We start from the raw sequence: 18,276 nt of genomic DNA on the forward strand, positions 1-18,276 counted from the left end.
ATTGGTGCAGCTCTGCAGAAACAAGTCATGTTTCTCCCTCGGATATCGGAAGTCTCTGATATCAGTAACTTTCTAGTAAAGTTTAGATTTATAACCTGGGCCAGTTGAAAATTATATGACTGGTGGCCGGGTCGGGCTCAAGCTTCTGTAGTACGTTCTGAATAAAAATACATCCAGCGCAGAAAAAAAAAACAAAAAAACAAAAATAACAATACACAATATAAAATTGTAGTAATCTACTTATCATAGTCTAAAGAGAGGAGTAGGTAGAAATAAAGGAAAGTAAGTGCAGATCACACATGCCAGAAGATTTGCACTCGATTCCCCCCTGTTACACTTCTTCTGGAGTAACAGAAGAAGTTACACTATTTATTCAAATCGCGGTCTAAAAACAACAGCAGTAAAACCTTAATTAAAATAATATATCGGGTTTACTTCGGGGTCGAACCTCTAATTACAGGTGGTCACATTAGCTTGGGCTCAGACACGACGTCTATGGGCTCCGGCCAGGTCGGGTCAGATGTTTTGACTGATTTACAAAGTACTTATTTGACTTGGTTTTTATTTATTTATGCCCTTTTCTTCAAAAACACGAACATTAGTTCAACCTTAAGGTTGAACTACGCTTTATTACTTCAGTTCAAACAGAAATGGGAAAGGAAGCTTTCAGTTTTTGCCTGGAATGTCATCGAATCTGAACCGAAACTGTCCTGTTGAGTGTCTTCTGCACTCTTGTGTGTGTGTGTCCGATTGCCTCCTGACTGCCACTGTCACCTCATGTTCATTTAAGCAGCTGAGGCCCGTCTCCCATTACCGGCCACTTAGTTCTGCATACATTTCACCCTGATTGAATTGTTATTACTCCTAAAAAGATAACTGCTCATCCCAGCCTCACTCCTCCATTCTGTCTCATTTTCAGTCATTGTCCCATGTCTTCTTACCCCTGCAGTGCCTTTTTTCTCTCTTCCTCTCGCAGTTCATCTCAGTCTGTTTGTCACGCCAGCAGACAACTGAAAGCGGCGCGTAAGTACAGCAAACGATCTTGGTGAAATGTATTCTGTCTGTTTCTGTCAACAACTACTGTCCCTTTCAGTTAGGCCAGCTTTCGCTGCTTTTCCGTCGCTTACTAATGTCTTCCCAGTTTGTATTGTAGTTTACCGTGTGCCTGTGTGTGCGCGCCTTTGTTTTTGAGAGAGCTTGTATGTGTTGATGAGATGCCAAAGCCTTCAGTTGCGATCAGCGGGACTCCTGAGAACAAGAGGGAAGAAGTGGAAATGAGACAAAGAGAGGTGTGGAAAGATTCACACGTGTGAGCAAAGTCAACATGCAGAGGTTGAGAATTGCTGAGATGAAAAAAAAGAGGAGGAGAGAATGGAGAGAGAGAGAAAGAAAGAAAGAGAAGACACCCAAAGCAGTGACAATATCAGTGCTCTGCGTTGAGGGTGAGAAGTGGCTAAAACACAGGAGAAGGGGAGATTGTGCTGATATTTGGTCTTCGGCTAATAAGCTTAGTGGTAGAGCTAAGCGGAGCTAAATGTCAGACCTGATATACGTCTAAAGCTCTGCTTATGCCAGCTATACACAGATATTTCTAAAACACACACACACACGCGCACACACACACACACACACACACACACACACACACACACACACACACACACACACTCACACACATACTTGGTGCTTTCAGTCCACAACAATATTCTCTATTGTGTGTTTGTGTGTGTGTGTGTGTGCGTGTCGGGGGGGCTATATGTGCATCATTTCCTCTCTGTATGTGTCTGGATTCTCAAGTGACACAAGATGCCGTGACCTGAAAATTAAATCTCAATCTGTCTGCCACCTTCTCACCCGGCTTCCCCGCCCTCCGCCTTCCCCACCGCTCCCCATCTCCTCCTGCTCCCCTCTCCTTTCTCAACATCTCTCTGACCATTTATCGGGGAATGACTTGTGCCCTTTTGGCTATTTGCAGAGTCCAATCGATTGTCGAGTGTACTGTGTACTGTACGTAAGAGCCGAGCTCCGTGACCGCGCTGCATGAACACCTTCATGCAGCCACGCCATCACACATGCAAACACGTCCACGTGCTTTTGGTCACCGTCTGTGGCAAACTGCCACAAAATGCCAAAAGTGATTTAAAGCCATTCGACAGGAAGTGGCACTGTTACCGACGGGCAGATCATCAAACAAAGGGAAACACCCAGGGGGACTTAAGCAACGAGCCACAGAGCACTATTGATTAGGCACAAAGTGCGCACACTAATTAAGCTTTTGTGTCTGCAAATTGAAACACTGCACTGAGACACTAACATGAATCATCTTTGCACCTGTATTGTATGTGTGAACTGTGCATGTGTATCAGTCAGGGCAGACAGCTCTCATTTAGGGGAAAAAAAAAATTACTGCTTATGTTTATTAGCGGTTTTATTGATGGTACAAAAGTGTCTCTTAGTGTCGTTTGTTTTGGCTCTGAGGGAGAAGGACAATAGATTAGAAATGTGAGAGAGGCAAAGTCTAGCAACCAGGGGCGTAAGTCTTTCACTGGAGTTTTTTTTTTTTTAACTCAAGCTAAAATGACAATATAAATTAAATAAAGCACTAGTTGCACCTTTGTCTTATAAGCAGTTAAACAAGTCAAGCTAGAGCATAGCATTTGTCTCATCCTATCCTATCCTATCCTATCTAATCCTTTGCTACCATACAGCAGATATTCTTATAAAATTAAGAAGGTACCAGTACCTTTTCTTACATAGTTTTTTTTTTTTGTTTCCATCAAACACATGTTTCAATCTTATTTCTAATGGCACCACAATGTTCTAAAAACCAGGCACCAAATATCAAGCGCACACAACGGGTACATAAAACCTTCTTTTTATTTCTTTCTCTTGACTCAAGGTAACCGAAAACATACCAAAACGTGATCTTTGTGCATCATTACATCCCTTCGGGTGACAGTAGTCTACAAAATGATATTCTTTAATTTTTATAAAGCACTGCAACTTCAGACACTTTGGCTTGTGCTTACATAAATCTCTTAGCGTAACAATGCATTCCAACTAACCCCACTATCCATGCTTTTGCTGACTAGAAAAAAACATAGATAACCCTTCTTTCATTTTTTTTCCTGCTTTGATGACATTTTTTCCATGTATTATTAGAAACTTGTCATCGCTGCTAGGGGAGATGTAAGACCTCTTTGTCTTCTAGAGATCCTTTGTCCAAAGCGGGAGCTGCACAATACAAAGCAATTAGGCAATTCTTTAGAGCTGGATAGGAAAGTAATTTATCTTTTCTTCAACTAGTAAGCAGGAAACCGCAAGCATTTTTCTGCCAATATCTATTAGGATCTTTTTAAACAGGCAAGACCTTCTTCTCAGAAGAAGAAAAAGGGGATTCACTTACACACACAGAGGCAGAGGAAGGGGAGAGAAAGAACAAAAGGGGAAAAAAAGAATACTTAGTAAATAAAACCTTAAAGAACACAAGAAAGAGAGAGACTTGAGAAAGTAAGGGAAAATAATGAGACAGGCATAAAGAAAAAGGCATCATAAAAATGTGACCAAAAAAGACAGAGAAGAAACAAAGGGGGGGGAGAAAAAATAGCTGGAAAACAAAAAGAAGGAGAGAGACAAATTGGTGCAGAGACAGAAGAAAGAGCCAGACTGGGGTATTGTAGGGAGCTGCACTTGACTCTGTGATGTCGGGTGAGTTCTGACAGCTCCTCTGGTTCAGCACTCCCTTACCTGACACTTCAATACAGCTTACTGCCGCTCTATGAGCATCTCTGTGTGTTTGTGCATCTGCACGTGTGTGGTTTAAGGCAGAGAAAGAAACACAGACAGTGAAAGATAATGTTTAGGGGGACACTTTCTTTGAATATCCAGCCTCGAGCCGTGTGTGCGAGCGCGCCCATGCAGGCGTGCACGTGTGGATGATTTTTTTTTTTTTTTCTTAAACTCCCACCCAAAACCTAATTCTGTTCCTTAATTCAAAGCAGAGTCAAGTTGAGCTGACATACACAGCAGGGGTAAGTGAGAGGTGGAAAACCTGCTTGTGAGTGTGTGTGTGTGTGCGTGTGTGTGTGTGTGTGTGTGTGTGTGTGCGCGTGTGCACAGATGTATGTGACAGCAACCCCCCCAGTGGAGAGACCTAATTTAAAGTGGAGAGATGAACACAGCTCCAAGAATGAGACGCTGCCCATGACAGGAGAAGAGGCAGACAGACAAATAATGCCGAAAAAATTAGATTGATCAAAACTGAAGGAAGTTACAGTTATAGTTAAAGCAGTAAAACCTTGTGGTGCTTCTTCAAGGCCAAGAAAAAAGAAAAAAAAAATGTTTATCAGTCTCTCTTCGTGTCTGTGTGTGTGTGTGTGCATGTGTGCGTTCGTGCTTGTGTTTGGCTGCGTGCAAGCTTTCGCTGACTCACAGGGTTGAGTAGCACAGTTAGAAACAGCTCTCCCCCACGAATGCTTTTGTCCAGTTCCTTGGGTCCACCAGGATATTCCTTATAGTAGATGGTGTGAGTAAACAAGCCACACGTCTGACGAGGCAGCACCTGGACACACACAGAGCGGCATGCAGTGAAAGAAGGACCTATTACTATGTTTCACATCTACAAAATAAACTCTGACGAATAAAAGCAGATGGATTTGAAAACACCAAAAATACATTTGCACTGACCTCTTTTGCTCTAGAAAGCGTTCATTTTTGCCTTCACGTGCTCCAGATATTTACATTTTTTGCATAATTGATGGAATATATAGATAATGGGGGAGGACACAGTGTGGAAGAGCAAACATTTTTTTTCACATTTAGTTTTCTTTTTCCATCCTTATCCAGATTTAGAACGTATCTTAAATAATCTCTAAAATTCTGGAGTTATTTAAGTCACCCAGAAACCTTTTACACCACTGCTTGTATTCACCCCTTTGAACACAGAATAGATTTATTCAGAAGCATGTACTTAATTTTGGTTTTCACCACTACATTATTTGAATCCAGATAGATGAACTAGCGTTACCGAATAAAGATCCAAACAGAAAGCTGATGTTAACCACAATCAATTTTATTGGACCTGACCAGAGAAAATAAATATTTTTGTAATTATTGAATGCACCACACAAGCACTTTACCCGTAAACTGACAACACTGAAGTAAAAATTGTGGAGACAACTGTCATCCATTAGTCAGTAAGACAGCTAGTTACCATGGAGACCAAATGTGCGGTGTTGAAAAGACATTATTGATAGAAGAGTCACTCTCATTGCTCCGGCAACAGGTGTTGCTTCCCTCCCAAGAGCTTTCTGATTTTCTAACCTCCAAGGCAGAAGAATACTTGATATGGCCACTAAAATGTGGCGTCTAAAATGAGAAAAATGTGGTATAATTCCAATATGTTTTTTTTTTTTTTTTTCTGTGGAAGCCTTGGATATCTGAGCAAGCATTTTATATAAATCACTCTGCGAAAACATCAATTTGCTTGTAGTTAATTCAGTCCTAATTTCCTATGAAATTAAACAGTAGACAGGGAAAGAACCGCAAAGGTCACATATCACTATATATACAGGCTGCCAGAGTTTCCTTTTCAAACTCAACACTTTCTAAGTGACATCATCCAGTTTTATGAGTCCTTGTTATGTTATTCTTATGACCCCTTTGAGAGCCACTGGAAGCTTTATGCTTACGCTACACTGGTGCTCACATTTACATCAGCAGTCCACGGGAACTGTAAAAACACCCTAATGTGTCAAAGAGCTCCCCATAAGTATGACAAAAACCAACATGATTAAACTGTTTGCAATTCAAACTGCCGCTTTGTGGAAACCTGTAGCTAAATACGAAATAAAAAGTAACAATATGAACGATGAAAAGCACAAGATCGTAGATGTAAAGGTGAAATGATTGGATGAGACGTGAGTATATGATGCACTGCTTGAATTAATGGTTGTTCTGTAATGTAAAAGACAGCAGAATGCATTTGGGGTCATTTGTTTGATACCGCATATGGCAATAGTGTAATTACAAATGGCTCACTTTCATTCAGGTAGTCCAGCTTCAGGTTCTTGGCGGTAAGCATGCTGACTTGCTGCCACCTAATCCGCAGAAGCCATTATTAACTGTTATTGGTTCTACCTTTGCTTTCCCTATAATCGCCAGCCAACACGGCTGTTATGACAAAGAGGTCCAAAGAGCCACATTCATTTTGGACAAGGAGCCTCTAAAACCTAATGACATGTTGCTTTTGATTTCAGTGAGGAAAAAAAAAAGTTCAACATGTATCTATGCTTGGAAAATGTGAATAAAGATTTGTCACCCTGTCAACTCTGTAATCTCTGCAGCAGGCGGCATGCGGTCAATGAAGGTTTGTTGCCTTAGTCTGCCGCTTCAAGCACTCTTTGACATTTTAGCATGAAATTCCAGCTGCCCCACTCAGGTGGTGCTCAAACCTAGTCATCCAGACTGCGTCCAGAAGATTTATTAAGAGAGGGATTAGGTGTTAGCTTAGAGGAGTTGCGTTTTCACAAAAGCACAAACTAGAACTCCTGAGTCGTGTATCTGGAGCCCTGGATTAATTCACAGAAGGAACAAATAGCAGAATAAATACGGCACAAGTGCAATCTCTCGTCATGAGTTAAAACTTTAACGGTATGCTGTTACACTGGTTCCACCCATCCCTCACCTGCCCTTGTATGATGTTTGGGTGACTTGCTGTTTACCAAAGGAAATGAGAGCAGATTGCTTTTAATCCCAGCTCAGGAAGGAATAGATTTCTCCCAGGGCAATAAAAAAAAAACATCCAAATACACCATACCCTACGTGAGCTGCATGCTACACCCTACCAGTGGAAAAAGGAGTCCAAGATAGGTCTTATCAAACTTAAGACTTTACTTTGACATTAATACTAATACTAGTTTTTCCATTTTACATCGCCAAAGCAGCAACATTTGTCAAACATTTGTAGACGCATTGTTGGCTGCAGTCGTCATTCAAATGGAATTAATTAGAATGTACACTGTTGAAACTGATGCACACCAAAACAACTATAAAGAAGCAGTAGGGTGCTTGTTAGAAGGATCTGGCAGCTTGTGAATTCAAAGCGTTTTTATTAGTTAATTAATAAAGAAGAAGGGACGAAAAGAAAAGAGACAAACATCTTTATAGCAAACTCCTTGTGGAGCACTTCTCCGTGTGAAATAGAGTAAAGGCTGGAAGCGCAGATATTGGTTTATCTATAAAATGCTGGAGACTTCACGCACACACACACACACACACATATACACACACGTATGCGAGAAGGCCACCATTGCCACAGACACTCAGCACTATTTCACCAAACCAATTATCCACAGTGCCATAGCTCAAACTGATATAGTACATTTTAAAAAGAAATACACACACACACACACACACACACACACACACACACACACACACACACACACACACAGCACAGCTCCATATCTCAGTCTGATTTGTTCTGATACTGTAGGTCCAGTGGGTGGCTCTCAATCTGCTGACAGAGACGCACAAACACCAATTTTACCGCCTTAAGACAACTTCCTGTCCTCCTCGGAGCAAACGAAGATGGAGCACGCAGGGGAGGAGAAAGAGATTAATGGGTAGGAATAGCTGGGAAAATTGGGCGTGAAAAATGTGAAAGGTGAGGAAAGTGGGTAGGGTGCTGTTGATGTCTCAAAGTTATCTTCCGGGAGGGCAGGAGGCTGTGAGCGATCAAAATGAGAGAAAAAGCCTGGAGAGCATATTGACTTTTTAATTTATATTGTTATTTTTCTCTAGATAGTAGGGTACCTATTGATATAGTGTGTTAGATAACCTTTTGTCCTCATAAAGTTGAGTTATTGTGTATGTTTTTCCTCACTCAGAAGAGTTTTTATGCAATATTTCCCAATTGTAAAACTTGAGAAAAGCAAAAACATTACTGGTTACAGCTTTTTGAATCAAGTCACTTTAGAAAAAAACACTTTCTCTTGTGGGATTCCACCAGGATGTATTGTTAGATTTTTTTATTATTATTATTTCTGCAACTATACTACATCTCAGTGTACTCCTCTGTATCATGTCATAAATCAGCTCAAATTCACTTTAACTAAAACCTTATTCAGATCATTTTTTAAAATCATAGTAAGGTTCTGTTTACATCATGTTTCCAAAAACATGTTCCATTTTGTAATCAAAGAAATAATAAAGACAGTGAGCAAGCCAGGCCTGTAGGAAGCAGTGAAATTTGGTGGATTTTCTGATCCAGAAGGATGTTTTTGTAATCTTTTCATGCATTTTGCTATTGGGATAAAAGGCATAAATGCATGTTAAAGAAGATTTTGCTTTAACATTTTAAGTAATCCGAAGAGCACAGCAGCAAAGACAGAACACAGAGTTAGACCAAGCGCAATATGATGTGACTGACGTCATGGTTAAAATGCTTTCGGTTTGCCTTTACATGAACACGATCATTTCGCAATTCTAAAAGGTTTCACTGTGCTGCCCGTAGTCAAACCTTTACGTGTTTGACCTGCGAGTTAACGTACGAATAAGAGGCCAAAACGCAACAGAACCTCTGTGTTGTACTGTCCTGATGTTGTCATGTAAACAGGATCTAAGAATGGCGGCTATCAAAAGTTTTTTTTTTCATGATTAATCATGTTTTAAGTTAAACTTACCTGGACTACTGTAAGAGTTTGTTTTTTTTAATCAATTTTAACAAGCTAATTTTAGACTGAGTTTTATAGATTCTAGACATAGCTCTTCCTCGTGGCTTTTTACATCTTGAGGCCATGATGCTGATGGTTCCACACGCTCCCTGTTAAACCTGCGTGGATCAATCTTTCAAGTGAAGCGCACATCCTCCTTCTCTATTTTCTCCATAGGCATTATTGACTCTTTGAAAAGCAGCTGAAGCCACTTTTATGTACACCGGTCTCCACTCTGAATCTACAACCATAGTATTTAGTGTATCACACTGTATTTTATGTTGATTTCCCCCCCCCTTTCTTTACCTATTTTATTAATTTATGTTATTTTCATGATTACTTTCTGTTGCTTTCTTCTTTTTACTCATCTACTATTTATATTTTGTGATGTGTTGGAAAAAAAAATTTGTAACCTTTCTTTCGACAGAGTTTGTACAAACATTTGTTTTTCTACTCTCATCACCCTACAGCAGCTGTACTTAGACAACACTGAGAAGCACCACTAAAGTCATTTCCTCAATCTAATTTTCATACTTAGACACATACACACACACGTCTTTCTATCTTCACAAGGACTTTGGACTGACTTCCATTCATTTTTCAATCATTTCTGTAGCCTAACCCAAATCCTTCTTCTTATGGGGCCTTGGTTTGGGGCCCAAAAGGAGCAGCTGGTTCCCACAACGTAGTATGTGTTAGGAAAATGGTAAGAAGCGGGATCAGTAACTTCCTGTCGCATTCTTTTGTTTCCCTTAAAGCAGAGAAATCTATGGTAGCTAAGGGAGCCTGATTTGCACATAATTAAGTTATATATAAAAAAAAACTGATATCAGAGTGTAAAACACAATGTGTACACAATCTGTATTAAATTGACGTAAATATCAGAGTAGTTTTATTTCATTTTTCTTTGTTTATTTTTTAATTTATCCTTTTTTATATAAACTGTTAATCAATCATCTGTCTTCAGTAAGTTGTTATTTTATTGAATTCGGTGAGTCACAGATGTTTTTCAATACCTCCTGATTAAAAATGCATAATAACATCTAACAGCCTGTCAAAAGGCCTGCTAGTCATTGTGCTGAAAAGATGTAGGATTAAATGGCTGTCTTTTACAGCACTGTGACAAGACATCAAGAAATAAAAGCTGGACTGATTGGAAAATTGATATAGCCGTCTCTTTATATTGTTCGCTCAAGAGCCAAATATGGCAAAAAAAAAAAGAAAAAAAGAAAAAGAAAACTTACTGATAATTAAGGTGCCAGATGTGATTGGCTCTTTTGTCAATAAAAAAACAGTTGGCAGACTCACCAAGAGTCTGAGTGACAAGTGAATAAAAAGAAGGAGGAGGAGCGAGCGGGCACGCTGATTACAAACGTGCATATTCGAAATGGCTTACAAAAGTTTTATTCTAATGCTGTCTTAAGCGATGATTGATGATTAGTTAAAAAATAATTTAAAATGTCTCATTGATATGCATTCAGTTTATGACACATATGCTGTTATATTCAAATATGCAAACTCACAAAAAACAAAAAAAAAAAAATTGCCCTTTTTCCAAGCTCTGGGAAACCATTGAATATTGAATTAAGAGAGCGAAGCGTGCTGTTGTGAGAGAAGGTCAAAAAGTCCATACCCATAAACAAAGACAGAAACACAGAGGTTGCCCACCACGTGTGGCATTGATTTTTTTTTTTTTTTTCTGTTTGGAAACGCAAGAAACAATCAGCACACAATTTACGTTTAGCTTCAACACCTGTTTCAACAGAAAGACAGAAAGTAAACACTCCTATAAAAAGAGAAAGAACACCGAGAAGCACTACAAGCTGTCAAAAGACACTGCTTTAATTTATCTGCTTTAAAAATGTATTATTCATTGTTTCAATACTAGCCTGGATTCTCTCTCCAATGTTAACCTAGGCTGGGTGAGAACACTTTCTCCTCTCCACGTCTGCATTTATATTATAGCAGGAGTAGCTTGACGTGAATGTTTACAGTGTCTTGCAAAAGCGTTCTACTTATTTAACCTTTTCATACATTGTCATATTAAAAACCGAAAAGCAAGTATTTGCAGGAAAGTGCTCTGGTCAGATGAGAGAAAGTGTCATCTTCGCAGCCTCTTTGCAGGATGCTTTCTGCAGTGGAAAAACTAACGCTGCACATCACCCTGGATACGCCACATCTATGGTGAAACGTGGCGGCATCATGTTGTATTTCTTTATCAGTGACAACAAAGTTGGTTAAAATTGATGGGAATATACATAAAAGTGAACCGGTTAATTTTAAAAAGAAGATATGCTGAAGTGCACTACCAATGCAGGAACTTTTTAGGAACCGCTGCAGTTTTCTGATATAATTATTATCCTCTCTGCATTTCCAAGAAAGGAACCAGAACCAAATCAGACAAAAGTGAGCAGAAATGTAGCAATGCAGAGTTTGCTTTGAAATACCTTGATAAAATCTGCCTATCTTGGTACAAAATATTCAGTTAAAGGAACCAGAAGCTTTCAGTTTCAGCGTCTTCACTGACAGAGAGAGAGAGAGATTAACATTCTCATCAAAGACTTTAAAGAGATTTTTTTTTACTGATAAATCAGTGATTCTTGAGAATAGGGACAAAATGGGTTTTAATTTTCCCATATTTTTTTTTTATTATTTCTCAACCTTATGTATGCAAATATGACAAATAATGTTTAGAAAATATGAAGATGCTAAGGTACAGGCTCCCAGTTGCGAATTTTTAAAAAAAAATTACATTTTTAATCGACCTGACCCAGAACTTTGTCATCACCATCTGACAAAAATAAATCTAAAATGATTTTTAAAATACCCCATTAGTGATATTTTTACTCAATTTACAGACAAATGCTTCTCAAGAAATAATATAAATATTATTTAAAACAAAAAGCAAGAAAAAGTCCATCTGATGGAGTTGACAGTGCATGACGGAGTTGACACAGAACTGAAGGTGGTGACAAACTAGTGAGTAAAATGAAAAACTTGGTACATGTGAAGTAATGCAATTCATGTAAAATACATTAAAATGAATTAGTTGCACAATTAAGTGAGATTTGACAACAATTTCACTGAAAGAGTCAGAAAAACTCTGACGGAGTTGACATCTGACGGAGTTGACGAAATGCCAAACTACCTCAATTTATATGATGCTATTCTGAATGAGGCTATATTGTAGCTCGTCAGGTCCATGAAATCTTTACAGTTTACCAAAATTAAGCTTTTATTTCGCAAAATTTCATCAAAGTTTTGTAAATTGTCAGTTATGGAGTTGACACATCATGGTTGTGACAAACAATTTAGGAATAAAACAGAAGAAAAAACTAAAGAATAACTTAAGCTAACCGGAGCTAACTAGCCCCCCCCAGCAAAGGAAGAGAAAAGACAACGTCATGGGGTCCTCAGAAGTTCTGGTGCCCCCCAATAATGCCTGATTTTTTTACATTCTTTTCATTTCTGACGGTGTTGACAAAAACTAAGGACAAATTTCAACGGAGTTGGAAAATATCTAAAAATTATTTTTAATTCAATTTATCGATACTTTTATAATTATTTATATGACTACTTATACTTAATTGTCATAATATATAATTTTAGTATTTCTTTAATTGTTTTAAACTATAAGAATGTGTTGAGTTCTGCTCCTGGACAAGGGCTTTTACAGGCATCATCCACCGACTACAATGTTTAAATTAAAAAAATATTCAGCAAAAAAAAGAAAAATATACATTGTTGTGCTCACATGACCCAGGTTAGTTTAGTTAGATATTTGAAAAAAATATATTTTGTGTATATTTTATTCAAATTTCATGCTTTATCCATAGGACCTGTTTTGTCCCTATTCTCAAGAATCACTGAAATATATAAATGTTTATTTCAGTGTTTATGCTCTGAGACACAGTTAGACCAACTGTCCAGGAGCATTCATTATTTACCCATTTTAAGCTTAAGAGGAGAAGACCTGCTGGTGATACATGTGTTCATGGTTGCTGTTAATGAGAAACAAATCTTGATGACTTTAATTATTAAATATCTGTGGATTATTTCAAGTTTCCTCTGATTTAGAACTGATTTTAATTCAGCTACACAGATTGGATGCAAGTGAAACTGTTATAGAGGATTTCCTTAGATGGCCAACTCTGATGCTAATCACAGCTCTCCTTTTTTCCTTTCTTTACAGGGGATGGGATCAGCACACTTGATTCAAAATCCATTCTATCATCACATTTTCAAACACTTTGGAGTCATAGTCCATGCCTTTTAAACCACAATTGGTGTCAAACAATCCAATATTAAGTCTGGTTTCACTGTTCTTTAGTGACTCTGCCTTTGCAGTGGAAGGAAGTTTGTGTCTCCAGACTGCAGTAGCACCCAAGACAGGAGGAAGGAGCTGCTCACAGATTATGATCTAAATAAACTGCACAGATTTTGATCCCAGGAAAAACATACACACACAAAAAAAAATAAGAATAACTTTTTTTTTTTTTTTTTGTGGAAATTTAAGCTTTGTTAATGTTTTGAAGCCAGTGGTCAAAATTTGCAAAAGACTTAAGAACAAATCTGAAGTTGAACTTCTAGCAGCACAATGACACTAAGCGTGCTCATTGCACTCCCTCTCACCATTATGTTGTTGTGAATGAAGCCCTTGCGGTAGCGGGCGGGCTTTAGGTGAGGGTACTCCTCGGTGCTTGTGACCCGTATGTTCCACACTCGCCTCCACGCCTCGTACAGCTGCAGATGCACCGGGTAAACGCCGGAGTGATGAGGGGCCACGGCGTAGCCCATGTCAACTGGGATGTTGTGCTCCTGAGGAAGACAGGGGGGCACATGCAAAGAGTCACACATGAAGGTTATATAAATAAACTCAGAAAATTATGGCACACTTACAGCTCTTTGTGTCATATAAACACACAAGGCCCAACGGTATGACCTTGTAGGGGAAAGCACATGGTTCGTGTTGAGTTGAGTTTTGTTATTGTATTGGCCTTCGGGTTGGAAATTAGAAAAAAAAAATACAGTTTGCGTGAGCATGAGTGCGTGTGTGTGTGTGTGTGTGTGTGTGTGTGTGTGTGTGTGTGTGTGTGTGTGTGTGTGTGTGTGTGTGTGTGTGTGAGCTTGCAGGCTGCATTCGGAAGACTGATAGTGTTGTCCTTTGCTCTGACATACACCTACGCACATTGTCAGGACTAAGCATCAGCGGTTCAGAGGAAATGTGAATGCGTGTGTGCGCATGTGTACAAAAGAGTATAGTAATCACACTTCATGTTTAGGCTCACCTTCAGTAGGATGAATGAACCCTTTAAGCAAACCAGCATGTGTGAGAACGCAGCTCAATACGGTCTTAAAATTAACCCTTACTAAGACATGTGCTCTTATCAGACAAAGCAAAGTAAAGCAGGTATGAAGAATTATAGGACACATCTATCTTCAAGTTTTAAAACTTTTTATATACAACTGAAAAAGCCTTCTCCAGCAATTTATCACAAAAAGTTTTGCTTTTCTATCAGTCTAAAAATGAATAGAGTGGAATCTACTTTTTTGCCTGTTATTGACTATGAAGACTTACACTGTATACTTATGTATGCGTTTTGTCTTTGCATGTTGTCAAGTTTAAATCACAAGGCTGTGAGGTTTGGGCTAACTATGTCATCAGTGTGTCTGCTCTAAATTAATAAAACTGGTCACATCACTACATCAATATATATCAATACATACATATCAATACATACAATATATATTGCAATAGACACATGATTAATATCAATATAATACATCTGATAGACTATTCAATATTAAATGTATAGAATATTCACTGAATCAGCGAACGACAGAGGCAGAAGAAACACTTTAGCTGCTCAACCAGTCATGACCTGGTAATAAACCAGGTTGGTGGTTGATAAGCAAGTTGCTCAACCTGGTGAGAAACTTGTGTTTAAAAATAACCAGCAGCTCGAGTGAAAACTGTGGATAAAAGAGGAAACGTCACAACACCAGTTTGGCAGCATTTCAGATATTTAAAACAAACAAACAAAAATCAATAACTATCAGTACTGATAATTATTGATTAGTTTTTTGGTTATGATATAAAACACCTATATCGTGATACGTTTTTCAGCAATATCGTCCAGCCTCGGTTAAGCTTTCCTTTTGTTATCGCAGGAAGCAAATTGCAACCATTAGGCAGTTTTGAAAAAGCGGATCCACTTTTCAGTGGATAAAAAAAAATTATTTTTGCCTTTTTTTAGCTCCTGGAAGTTGGAACGATCTTTAACCTGGCTCATATCTGCAAAATGTATCATCTTTGAATGTTTAAAGCCCAGATGAAAACCCTCCACTGTGCAAGTCATTTTTGGTATTTTTTAATGCATTGTTTACTGCTCTGCTGTGTGAGCTCCGCAATTAAAGTGTGTTGCTGTTATCTTGGTCAGCTCTTTCTTGGAAAAGAGATCTGTTATCTCAGTCAAACTAAAGGAAATTAATTAATCTACTTACTGTACAGGTGAATCTTTTTCCCACTGCATGAGAATGTAACGGGACAAAACACCAGTTTTATAGAAAGTGCTGCAAATTAACTTAAGTATAGCTTCACTATTGAAATAAATCCAACACTTTGATAAAATAACCTATTAAAATGTAATTTGCACATTTTCATTTTTTCCCTTGCATGCAGTTATAAATCCTTTAAAGAGGCCGTAGCTGAGAACATTTAAAAGGTTCTAACCTCGGCCGTGTTCCGATAATGAGTATTTTTTGCTGCAGACGTTGCATCTTACATCACAATAGAAGTAAGACACAAGATGTAGAGTCTGTTATTTCTAAAGAAAATAATAATAAAAGTGACAGACGCCAAAATAACTAAATCATGAGGGAAGGCATGATTAAGAGGACACATGAGAGAAAACAACCACAAGCCAAAAAAGCAGCAAGGAATGTTTCTGCTTTTGCATCCATCTCACCAGAGCAAACTCCTTGTTGAGGACCATCTGCTCCAACAGAGAGGACTCATTGTGGAAGAGGTGAGGCTGCATGTGGCTCCACATGTGGGGGAACCACCAGAACTCATCTACATACTTCAGTAGTAGATCATCTCCTTCATCCTCCTCCACTGTGCCTGCACGCATGAAACGCACACACACACACATTCTCAAGGACAGAAGGACACAGAATGAAGCCTGCTCCAAAACAAGGAAGTTTGGGGAAATTCTAAACATTATAAAATCTTGCTAATTAAGTACAGAGTGTTACCAAACTTTGAGAATGCTGCTATAATAGATGCCATAAAACTAAATTACATGAGCAGGTCAGTCTTGAAAATGAGACTTAATTTCTCAGTGGGATTTTCCTGCATAGATAAAAGTAAAATAAAAAAAAATATATATCTAAGTTCACTTTCGTTCTAGTTCGTTCTGTACATTCTTGCTCTTGCTGCAGAACTATACATCTAAATAAAAACAAAAGTTCATTCTTTGCGTCACTACAGTAGTTACTGCACCACATTATGTCATGACCTCATAAGCATAATTACATAAATGCTACTTTGTAGCTCTATAATAAGGACAAATATACAATTAGTCTTTTATGAAATCAAAACAAAGGTGGATGACAAAGAAATAGCTAGAAAGTGGTGCTCTCTTTGTGAAATACAAGACATGAGCACATAGTTGTGTGCCGTATACTTCAATAAAAAACCTGGTTTTGTTTTACTGTGGTTTTATGCATAACTGAAAGGTGCATGATGGCAAATAAACAGTGCCTTTTATGTGTTCATACACATCTTTTCCAAATAGGATGAAATGCATTATTGAAAGAAAGTCGAAAGATCTTTTGTTTGTCACGAGCCGTGAATTTGACAAAAGCAAACAGGTGGAGGAAGGTGCTCTGCTCAGATGAGACCAAAAAAATTGCATCTTTTGGTCTCCATGCAGAAAATGTTGCCTGCACAAACAGAAACCCACCTGTATGGTAAAACTTTCCAGAAAAGCCCAGATTAAAAGTAAAATTGGAGATGTAGGAACGCAGCTGCTTCTGGGTCTCCAGCAAAGCCTGCAGAGGGACGGCATGACATTAAATTAGATCTGGATAAACAGATAGACAGACAGACAGACATTTAGAGATAGAGAGAACTGGAATGAGTAATGATGTTACACAAAAACTAATTCAAGCATTTTAAACAGTACAAAGTACATGACGGTGTATTCGGCTCTCTTCTCCCCTGCCAGCAGCAAAGATAAAACACGGTGTGATTTTAGATGTTTTGTCTCACTGTTGTATATTTAAGTGAACTCGGGTTCCTTCGAGGACTATCACGATGTGTTCTCATCAGCGCTTACCCTATGGCCCGACAACAGCGACTGTCAACGACAGGCTGTTGCGACATCTTTCTTTTAGTCAGGTCTGTTATACGCTGTCGTACGCCCACAACTCCTCCGGTGTTTCTTCCTCTCTGTCCTCAGTGCTCCTCCAGTTTCTGGTCTCAATACTTGCATCAGGATGTTCCTCACTTATTTAATGACTTCATTAGTTTGCTGGCCTTTAAACAAAGACTCCGTAATGAGTGTTAACTAAAGCGAGTTGTACACTGCGCTCGCACGCTCACGCACACATCCACACGACGACACTAATGCAAGTTAATGAAGGTCAGTGCATTAGTAGCCTCTGGAGGGTAGACTAATAACTACTCCACCCACCCATGCACACGCATACACTTACACACACACACACATATTCCTTTCCTTTTCATCATTTCCTCCATCCGTCCCCAACGCTACCAAGTGAAACCCTGAACCCTGCCGTCACCTCTGTGCCGCTGCCTTCCCCTCACTCCTCTTCTTCCTCATCTCTCTGAGAACCTGCTGTCTCCTCTCCGCTGCGCCCCCCTCCCCAGCCCCACTCCAGTTCCCGCATTTGTCTTCCACACCTTCCACCCTCCTCTGAACCTCCATCTCTCCCTTGCTTGCTCCGTGAAAATGTCACATTCTCAGGAGACAGGGTTGTACTAATTTGAAAGGAAGGCTGAAGCAGCATGGAAGAAAGATCGCTCCCTCTCCCTCTATGACTCTATACCCTTGCTTGTTCTTTTGCACTCTACAACTTCGTCTTCTTGCTGTTGTGGCACCTCTCGCTGCTTGTTCCCACACACACACACACACACACACACATATATATATATATATATATATATTTATATATGTATATGTGTGTGTTGTTTATAAATAAAGCCTGTACTTTTCCTTTCATAATTCAGTCATCTGGGTCTTTCTCCTATGCCACGAGCCGAACCCAAACTACAAATCTTTGTCATGCTGCTTTTAATCGATCCCCAGGAACCTTTCCTGATTTATGATACCTGAGCAGCTGGAGTCAGAGCAAAGAGCCGGTTCCAGGCACTCACAGTCTCTCCTTCTTCTCACCACCTCTCCTCTTGAGAGTGAGTCTTCCAAACTAACAAATACACAGACACATGCAGGGAGTGTCTTCATTAGCTTTAATCTAATGGTGGAAGATGGGCTGCACGGTGACAGATGTGCACAATCCCCTAATCTGATCCCCT

The 18,276-nt window shown here is 39.1% G+C and overlaps 1 protein-coding gene across 3 annotated transcripts in view; it reads right to left on the minus strand.

The window, feature by feature from the left end:
* The window catches only part of ndst3 (N-deacetylase/N-sulfotransferase (heparan glucosaminyl) 3), a 53,266-nt gene that overhangs the window by 18,529 nt on the left and 16,461 nt on the right, over positions 1-18,276 (minus strand). For all 3 annotated transcript variants that reach the window (XM_015004969.2, XM_015004970.2, XM_088004331.1), the window contains exons 3-6: positions 16,682-16,769; positions 15,683-15,837; positions 13,347-13,532; positions 4,433-4,561 (exon numbers count right to left, since the gene is read on the minus strand). In XM_015004969.2, coding sequence (XP_014860455.2) covers positions 4,433-4,561; positions 13,347-13,532; positions 15,683-15,837; positions 16,682-16,769 — 558 coding nt within the window. The remainder of the gene's footprint in view (positions 1-4,432; positions 4,562-13,346; positions 13,533-15,682; positions 15,838-16,681; positions 16,770-18,276) is intronic.

Source organism: Poecilia mexicana, unplaced genomic scaffold (assembly GCF_051168715.1).
Source record: "Poecilia mexicana isolate PSO_F unplaced genomic scaffold, ASM5116871v1 scaffold_1, whole genome shotgun sequence".
NCBI lineage: Eukaryota > Metazoa > Chordata > Actinopteri > Cyprinodontiformes > Poeciliidae > Poecilia > Poecilia mexicana.